Raw genomic sequence first — 10164 nt, 5'->3', positions numbered from 1 at the left:
AATCTGTCATCCGGCAAGATAATTCTCTGTGAGATGATGTTAAACTGGAATCTTTCCCCTCAGACTCCACTGGACTAATCCCAGTGGAAAAAATAATGCCAGTGAAACTGAAATAATGTCCTCATGGTGATTGATGAGTAACCCATTCATGCATTTATCTTGAAAAATGATTCGACACCCTCTGTTTGGGGAGGTGGGATGTCCTCTTTCTATCCACCAATCTCCTTCCAGTTTCCTCTATCTCTGGGTTTGTATTGCCTCTTAGTGCTCTTCAAAGAGCCCAGAGCCTGTAATTAGGGGGGCGGGCTTCCCGTGCCTCAAAACACTTCCCCGCGTGAGTGCCCAACTTCTTCCAAACTGTCCTGGGACTCCGAGCTGTGCTTCTCCCGCTCCCCTCAGCTTCCTTAGGATTTTGTTTCTCAGGGATGGCCGCATCTATTCTGGAGGTAGGGAATGTAATTGTAAGTAGAGTTTTTTTTTCTTCTTTGTTACCGTTCAATGAAAACTTAACTTTTATGTTGTTGAAATTCCAGCTAGACTTTATATTAAAGTCATGCAGTTGTAAGTTGAAGTGAGGAAACCTAAAGCCCGGTTTGGTTTGAAGGAATTTGAAGTCTAAAGAATAATATATCACTGATAATTAATATGTGACATAACAAGATAATGAAAATCCTAATGTGCATTAATGAAGAAAGATCTTAGTTCTTAATGGGGGATTTAAAGCAATTTAAGAGCTGCTGACAGTTTGAGTAGCATGAAACTTTTACAACTCACATTTTAAGTATGTTTCCTCTGAACATAAGGTTACTATAACAATGAGCAAATAGAAAAGTATAAAGATAATTTACTATTTAAGAGTAAACTCACGTGGCCATGGGAAGTGCAAATGTCAGTGGATGGAGCAGGAAGTTAAGAGCACAGCAGGGATTGTAGGAGCAGTAAAATACCTAAAAGTCTGTGATGAAACATGATTAAGTTGAAAACTGAGCTGACCCCAGGACTGTTTGGAAGAGAAGGAGATGACCACTAATCACCTCTGAATCAAAAGAGTCAGTCTGTATAGAAAGACCATGATTACGTCTTAAAGATATAATAATGTTCTTTTCACACTTAATTAAAGTTATAGGCTAGGAGTAAAAAGAGATGTAGTAAGCCTGGACTGAAAACGACAACGTTACAACATATTTATTCCACATAGGATTATCACAGAAGTCTTATATTAATACCACAGCAGGTTACATGCACAATTAAAGTACAATAACATTAGTAAAGTAATTATTACAAAATGAAAACTGTAAAGCTCTAAAGAAATATAATAAGATTATAATAGTGATTTTTCATTAGCTATATCCACGTTTACAGAGTGTGGTAGCACAGACAGACACAATGCCTCTGATATGTTGTGCTATGGTGTTTAGTTACCTGCCACATGGAAAAGGAAAATACTAAAAAAATAAGTATGTAAAGTGAAATTCCTTTGGTAGTGAAAAGTGGAATTTTTTTTTTTTTCAAAAGGAAAAATGGAGATTCTGAATGTTGCATGAAATGTAAAATAAACTTGATCTGTAAGGAAATTAAACAGCACAATAGTGAGACCGTTGTGGCACAATGTACCATGAGCTTGTGGAGAATCTTTAATGCCATAGTGACTACTAGAGAAAAGAGAGATAACTGTGTCTGCTATGAATGAGTCACTGTGAGAGTTAACAGCTCAGCAGCTACACATAATTTACAATGTATGTTTATGTATGTTGGAGACCGTGAAGACAGGTGGAAATAGTTAAAAGCCAACATGTATGCAAAATTAAGAATAGCTTGTGGTTTAAGTGAAACAAAAGACTAAGGGAATTCCTCCTTTGCTGAGCAGAGCAGAACTTACACAAGCGTAAACATTCACTGCTTGAAATTGCTTTGACCACTTTTGAAAACGGGGCGAGCAAGAAAATCCAGCGGTGGCCGTCTGACATACGATTTTTATTAGAGTTGACACTGACAGAAGCAGCACCAGAAAGCAGCCATTTCCTGCAGACAGACATTCTCATTTTCTCCCTTGTCCCCTCCTCTCCAGGAAGACGCACGCTATGGCTCCAGTCCTCTGGCTATGTTAACTGCTACCTGTAACAAATTTGGCAACACAAGCCCCGTCAGGGATTCGGCTACACCCGGTAAGATCGGCAGCGCTATTCCAGTAAAGAAGCCCTACAACATGACCTCTGACCTTCAGACAAATAAGAACGGACGGACCGCAGACGGCAGTGGCATGGCGGACTCCTACACTGGCTCCTTCACCACAGCTGGAGGAGGAGGAGGAGGTGGCGGGCTGCTTACCCCCACTGGAAGCCCCCCTCCTTCGGCCGGAGGCTACTCTACAGAATATAACCCTTTCTCCCACTCCTTCCAAACCTCCATCTCCCAGGACCCGTCTCTTTTAGTGTCCAAGGCCCACGCTACAGCTGACTGCCTCACCAGCGTCTACACCTCGCTGGATATGACGCACCCCTATGGCTCCTGGTACAAAGCCGGTATCCACCCTGGCATTACCGCTGCTCCGTCTAATGCCACGTCCTCCTGGTGGGATGTCCACCCCAACTCCAACTGGCTGTCATCAACCCAGCCCCAGTCGGACGGAGGCCTGCAAGCCTCCCTTCAGCCCGTGGCACCACAGGCCTCCCTTAGCCCACAGTTGCCTAGTTACAGCACCGACTTTACACAACTCAACTCGGCTCCTTACCCCTCTGTGGGGCTGGGCTCCTCCTCACACCTCCTCCAGCCCTCTCAGCACATGCTGCCCCAGGACATGTACAAGCCCAAGCCTGTGCCAAGTGCAGGGCTGATTGAGAGTCCCATGGGGCTAAAGCCTGCTCGGGGATCAGGGGGCTACGGCGGAGGGGGCGCGCCCACCAGGTCCTCATGTGACTGCCCCAACTGCCAGGAGCTGGAGAGGCTCGGGGCCTCGGCTGCATCCCTGAGGAAGAAGCCGGTCCACAGCTGCCACATCCCAGGCTGTGGGAAAGTCTACGGCAAGGCGTCCCACCTCAAAGCCCACCTGCGCTGGCACACTGGCGAGCGACCCTTTGTTTGCAACTGGCTGTTCTGCGGGAAGCGTTTCACCCGCTCGGACGAACTGGAGAGGCACGTGCGCACCCACACACGGGAGAAGAAGTTCACCTGTCTACTGTGCAACAAGCGTTTCACACGCAGCGACCACCTCTCCAAGCACCAGAAGACCCATGCAGATTCTGCAATGCAGGGTAAAGCTGTAGCCGTGGAGGGAGAGACAGATCCTCGGAGTGAGGAGACCACAGAGCTCAACGCCAGCGCTGTACCCACCAATCCTGTCGCTGACCAGATCACCAACGGAGACGAGAAGACCGGCACACCTAATGGAGTGGAGAACAGCAGTGGACTGTTGGAGATCTGACTTCGTTAGGTCTTCTATCTAGTACCATTGCAGACATGATGGGTTTGTGTTTTTATGGTGGAAAAATTCACCTTTTGAATAAAAAAAAGACAGTTTTTTGTTTCAAGACATACAAAGGATATCAGACCATGTTTGAAAAGACTTGACATGATAAATGACTGAGCATGTTACAGGTAGCAATCACTTCATTTTCTCTGGACTAGACACACAAATATGAGCAAACCAGCAAACATGCACCAAAGCACAAATGTATGCAGACAGACATAAATACACACGCAAATATTAAAACCCAAGCCATGGTGAGCATGGGAAAAAAAATATAACACGCATATGTGCAAATACAAAAGCACAGATATAATATGTGCCAATGTGCAAGCATATATACAATGCATATATACATAAAAACACACACATATATACACATATACGTACAAATAAACTCAATCATGCACACATTTTCTGCCTTTAAAATGAGGCAAACCACTGGGGAAATTTAATCTGCGCAAGCAGAAGGAAAAGAGCTCTGAAGCCACAAAAGGAAAGCAGTTTTAGATGGAGACTTACGGTCAGGATGATGGAGTTGATGGATCATTGCATGCCTAGAGAAAAATCTGATTTACAGCTGTACTTTGATACTTATGCATTATTCTTGAAACAATCAAAGGACAGTCTTACTTACTGCTTCGTGTTGCCAAAGACATTTTGATGTAAAGGGTTTTGCATTTCACTTTTGTTTGCTGTTTGCTTCTTACGATGTCTAATTTAATTTCTTATTTACATAAATAATCTAATTTATGTCTTAAATTATACACATGGGAGATTATCTTGCACCCTGCAGGAAATATAATGCCTGAATTAACGCAAGATGGTTAAAGTTGGCCAATAAGAAAATAAAATGCATTAAATTAAGACTTTTTTTCTTATTTATTAGTTATAACGTGGAGTTTGGGACTATGTTTTTAAAGATTTATTTAAGGATCTTGAAGTTAGATGTGCGTGTAAACTATTTCTATATAATCTTTTAATTGTGAAATCTTCCACACCTGGCAAAGTAATAATCAATAAGGGCTTCTCCTTGTTTGTACATACTATATATTTACAACAATATATAGATATTGTAAGGTGTGTTATTTTTCTACATTTCTTATGTATTTTCTATATTTTACATAACTTTCCATGATGAAAAAGATCTCTATGTTGCATCAGTATAAAGAAACATAAGAGCATGAATTGTTGTTCATAATTTTGCTCATAGAATCTAATTACCACTGTTTGCTGACTTGTTGTGAAATGAGTGTATAAAATACTGTTAATAGTGAGGAAGCATTACAACTCATAAAGATAAACAAGATAAACATGTTGTAAAAGTTGTAGTGTGAAATCATGACAATGTTGGTGGTTTCAAAAGTAAAGACATTTCAAAAGCATGTTCTCTGCTGGTGTTTTTTCGTATTTGTAAAGGTGTTTTAAAATTCATAAAATGAGAAGAAGTCGCTCTCTGAGAATGAAGCTCACTGCTCCAGGCCTCATCCTCTCCTCACTCACTGTCGTGCTTTTCATATCTCACTATATTCCCAACTCACCATAGCCAACCAAATACTTTCATTATCTTTTGCAGCACAAACAAAGCAGTCCACTGAAGTGAGGTCTTAACTCCACACAATGACCCCCTTTCAGAGAGCCACTGTAGTTACACTCAAGACAATTACTCCGCTCTCCAGCTTGAGAGGGGTAATTACGGAGAGCGATGCTCCAGCAGAGTCAGGAGAGAGGAGAAGAGGGGATTAGGACAGGGGAGTTGTGGTTGTATTGTTTATTGAGGGAGGCGGTTAAACAAAGGACCCCAATTAAGGCAGGATGCAGGACGAAAGACGTGATGTGGAGATATGAATGCGAGGAGAAGCTGAGCTGACCATCAAGTATTTAGTCCGTCAAAAATCTCCAATTTGAGGCTGCAGATGACAACTTAGAGTCATGACAAGTGGAACGCGTGTGTCTTTATGTCAGGTCATTCAGGTTATATTGCAGACTACCCAGTCTTCATTAAAAGAGCGGTAGCCTCAGGAAAATACTAAATGAAGCCCTCAACACATGTGTTATAGCGCACATATAAATAATTTCTCAAAGAGAGATTCTTTATTATATGTTACTAACCAAAGATGTTGACAGGTGATGGTTGAAATAAATGCTAAGCAGGTAAAACAATGTCAGCAATGTGTGAAAATACTTCTCCCAGACATCCTTCTAAACTACATGATTTTACCATTTCTAAAAGAAAAAAAGAAAAAACAACAAGATAACATTTCTTTTTAAATATAAAAGTTTCGTCACAGAAGTGAGGACCTGTACAGCTGGAACCCCCCTGAAGCTACCGACTCTCCTGATGTAACATTTACACTTCCCAGGCTGTATGGTTCCAATTTAGGGCTTCTAATGAGCTGTAGTTGAGGTCAATTTATATAAAACGTCCTGGGGCCGACTCTGTCATCAGGGGCCGACATGTTTATGGTGGTCTGAAGTGGGCGCACGGTCGAGTCGACAACATAAAAGGCAAACAGGGGGACTGGGGTATGGGTAGGGTGTGTCAGGCCAGCGACTGGGGGTGGGGGGGTTAAGAAGATGGTCAGTGGCTTTTAAAAACCTCTGTTGCTACTGGTATTTTCTGCCTTTTTAAAATACACTTCCTTAGCAAGTGGTGGTGGTGGCATACTGTAGCCTTAACTTTATTTTTACTACTTTTATTTAGGAAGCCAGGAAACATTAAGTGTTGCTTCAAATAAGGCCATAAAAAGAAAAATATACATGCAGTGACACACAGGGGCAAAAAAGAAGAAGCTGGACAATCTGTTCCATATGGTTTGCCCACTCGTGCCCCTGTACTCCTTTTACAGAACTCGCTACAATACGCAGACTTACTTAAACTAAAAATGTTATTCCAGAGGATCCCAGACACACAAGTTAAAGCCATCACACAGCCCATTTCCAACCTAACTAACACGAAGAATCAATTGTAAAACATTCACTCAAGCAGTGTTTAGTTTAGCCATAAGACTTGATGAGTTACATAAACTTGCGCTTAATGAATTACTCCAGTTTTAACTCTCTGAGGTTCCAGCTGTTTGAAATGAGATTTCAAGATGTGTTGAAAAAAATGCAAATGAATCTCCTTTTCCTGTTATTATCTGGTCCTAACTGAATGGTCAAGTAAAACAATGGGATTGTGCTCTGAAATGGCCACAGGCACGGGGAGTGAAGGGCGGGGGGGTTTTGTGGGAGGCATGAGGCAGGACAAAAGCACAGGTGTCTGCAGGTGTGACTGGACCTCTGTGGCGGAGCGGGGGAAGAAAAGGGAAAAGAATGTCAGCACGCCCCGAGGCTCAGCAGTCAAGTCATAACTAAAAACAAGATAAGGCTTTTTTTTGTAAAGGGGAAAGGTAAGCTGACCTGAGTGAACCATAACGTGACCTGAAGAGAGGGAGAGGTCGGGCTAAATAAAACTGAGTTGAAGAGGAAAACCTCACTGATAAGAGAGGACAAGAGGTAAAATGGTCAGGCTATCATGCAGATGTGCTTTAAGTTCCACTTTGCTGATCATCTTAAGCCATCATTTACATTTGTTAGGAAACAGCAGCATGTTACAGAAAAGTACATTAGATGTGCCTCTCTGATTAAATGCTTTTCTTCATATATACAGTGAACTCAGTGGCCCAGCTGATGCAACAATGTTGTATCTTGCAGCATTGCTTCCTATCTCTCCTCACTGAGTCATTATTACATTGATGATGACGGCTAGACCACCCTCTCACTGTTGACGGAACAAACAGCAGTCTGTGTGGCTTGCATCATCACACTTGGAGTGCTTTTTATATTCCCCACTCTAATCATACAATGTCACAGCCCTTTCGAGCCCAGCACTGCCTTTAAAGTTTAAAGGGAGTCCTCCCTCGCTGCCCAGTGCTCCAAATGCGGCACTAAACGAGGCCATTTTGTTTATAGGAACTGTGGGAGGGTTGTGGGTGACTCTGTGCCCCTTTAAAAAGATAATATGCTTCCCATTTAATGGCCTCCGGATGACAAATTGCTTCCAGGGGAAAATGAAGTTAAGAAAACTGCATGTGTGACATGTAAAGAGATATCCACTCCACTCAAGATGTTTGACATCCATAATTCAATTACGCAGCTGTAGGTGCAGTAAGGATTTTTTTTTTAATAACCACATTTGCTCATTAGGCATTAATAAAGTGCATGCTTAGGCTCTATCAGTGATCACAAGTATTTTCTCATCATGTTAGATTAGTGTACGTTTACTAATTGTGACAAATAATTTATTTTACATACAGTTTTCAAACACAGTTTGCACATTCAGTAAAGCTTTCGTGGTTCACTTTGATTTTGACCACAATGGAAGGTTTTTTTGTTGTTTTTTTATTCACAAGAACAATGGCCTTATATCTCTTGGAGATGGTTGGAAAAATACTTGGTGGCCAATTATAAACTAATACCCTTACCAATATCTAAAGCACCCGTAAACTGTTCTTTCCTTTTGAAAACGCTTACTATCTTGATGGTATGATGGTATTCTGACGGACATGCAACCCAAACCATTCCTGCTTGCGTTTTTTCAACCCACTAAATACTTCCTTGGTACATTTTAAGTGAAGGGATTGAAGAGAGACAATGCAAAGAGGGGGTTGAGGATTTCGTGAAAACACAACACACGCTCAGGAGAAAAGGTAGAGAAAACACAATCGGATAGACCTGCCACTTACAATACAGCAGTAAGTGAGAAAAGAGAACGCGGCCAAATAGCAAATGAATCTGGATTTGGATCAACTTAATGATGAAACTGAAGAAGGAAAAAGAGTCAGGGAGGAAGGAGGGAGAAGAGAGAGAGAGAGAGACAGTAAGACATACAGACAGAGGGAGAGGGGGAGAGAGAGAGAGAGAAAGAGAGTAAAAATGCATAAAGAGAACTGAGTGATTTGGGTTGGAAGCAGGAGCAGGGAGCCTGGGTTGGCAGGGTTTTGGTGGAGGAGTGTGGTGGTTCAGAAGTCCTCCAGCGCGAGGCGCCAGTGTGTCCGGCGGGGGCCCTGACCATGAGCTGCCTCACCCCCCCAGAGCCACGGCCACAAACCCCTTCTCCCCCTTCACCACCAGCACCGCCACCCATCCAACCCAAAACCCACTGGCAGGCAGCGCTTCACTGAAGCTGCTGCTGCTGCTGCTGCATGTTTATTTAATATTCTGAAGAAATTGAAATATCTTTGTGGGTTAACACACATACATACACAATTACACATCACTCATCCGCACACACATGCACGCACGCATACATTCACACACATTACCACCACAATATATAAATAAATAAAGTCGAGCAATAACGTTCTCTTGATCCGCGGCCAAGAAACGGAGTTGGAGAAAATCTTTTTTTTTTTCTTTTTCTCAAATGGTGTTTTCAGAAGCGTAGAGGGAGGAGCGTGAATGTCTGACACTGCATGTTGCCTGAGCGGGCGGCATGTCTCGGACTGACTCCCACAGAGGAGAGAGAGAGAGAGCGTTGCCAAAGTGGTTGACAAACAAGAAATAGTTCCCATGTGACAGGAGCAGAGTCACTGTGACAAATAAATAACCAAACATCTCAATGTGCCGGTGGATTCAAATGTCTGCTCCATCAAACATGGACGGTGTTGATTCTATAAAAGAAAAACTAAGCATTTCACATGTTAAGCAATTAAGTGACTCTGAGTGTGTGGTCTGTGAATGATGACACGTATATGAGGTGTTTGTGAAGCACTAAATGATCAAATGTGCATGCCATTTTCTCTGTGTGTGTGTGTGTGTGTGTGCCATTTTGTGTGTGTGTGTGTGTGTGTGTGTGTGTGTGTGTGTGTGTGTGTGTGTGTGTGTGTGTGTGTGTGTGTATTCATACATGGGTGCACACATCCTTAATGAGTTTCTGATCATTACAAAGCAATTGCTTCAGACAAAAATCCCTTTAAACAGCCTTTAGGTTTTTGGGCCTTCATGCTATCCCCCTTCTGTCTCCTCTCTCCTCAACAGCCACCAACCACTGCTGCTGCCAAAAATAACACAGGAGCGCCACTCGAACCCGCGCCTCACCACAGCACAGCTTGGCTGCAAGAGAAGGATCAAAACACACACAAAAAAGGAAACACATCATATTGTGGAAGGAGGGGGGGAAAGAGCATTCATACAGCTCCATGCTTCAAGATATATACTGATGATTTTGGCAACCAAAGAACCACACATACTAATGCGCCAGGGCCAAGACAGGGAAAAAGGAAAAGTGTGTTTGTGTATGTCAATGCGTGCATACATTTTGGATGTACTGTAGCTGCTAAGATGGTATTCATTTCTGTATATCTCATTCAGTCAGTGTTTCAACCACAAGCTCAATAGAAAACACTTACATTATCACGTTATAGGTCAATAAATCCGGCCTCTCAACTGACAAATAAAGACCTGGAGAACAAGACTTTAATGCTGAAATTATGAAAAATGAGTAGTTGGGGTAAATTCTGGTCACAGCTAAATCATGGTGTTTTTTTTTTTATTGTAGTTTTGAGAGTTCAATTGAAAGTCAACTTTACTCATTGTCATGGCTGGTTCACTTTGTATTGCATTTGGCAAAATGTGCTTATCCACACTGACACGCTGATGCCAGTGAATGAAGCCATCAGGATCCAAGCTTTATTTTAACGGTGGCCAGCAAGGGTTTA

General features: G+C 42.4%; 1 protein-coding gene across 2 annotated transcripts; it reads left to right on the top strand.

Moving 5' to 3' along the window:
- Window positions 1–425: 425 nt before the first annotated feature.
- sp7 (Sp7 transcription factor) lies at window positions 426–3421 on the top strand. Of its 2 annotated transcripts, none has more exons than XM_054617847.1 (2): window positions 426–446; window positions 2069–3421. In XM_054617847.1, the coding sequence occupies exons 1-2, from the start codon at window positions 426–428 to the stop codon at window positions 3419–3421; spliced, it is 1374 nt and encodes a 457-aa protein (XP_054473822.1). The 2 variants fall into 2 exon arrangements, with proteins under 2 accessions (XP_054473822.1, XP_054473821.1); XM_054617846.1 differs by having other exon boundaries at window positions 426–461.
- The last annotated feature ends 6743 nt before the right edge of the window (window positions 3422–10164 follow it).

The sequence above is a fragment of the Anoplopoma fimbria genome, chromosome 17 (genome assembly GCF_027596085.1).
Source record: "Anoplopoma fimbria isolate UVic2021 breed Golden Eagle Sablefish chromosome 17, Afim_UVic_2022, whole genome shotgun sequence".
Classification (NCBI taxonomy): Eukaryota; Metazoa; Chordata; class Actinopteri; order Perciformes; family Anoplopomatidae; genus Anoplopoma; species Anoplopoma fimbria.
Note: the sequence above shows the minus strand (reverse complement) of the source record. Positions and strands in the feature narration are given on the sequence as shown.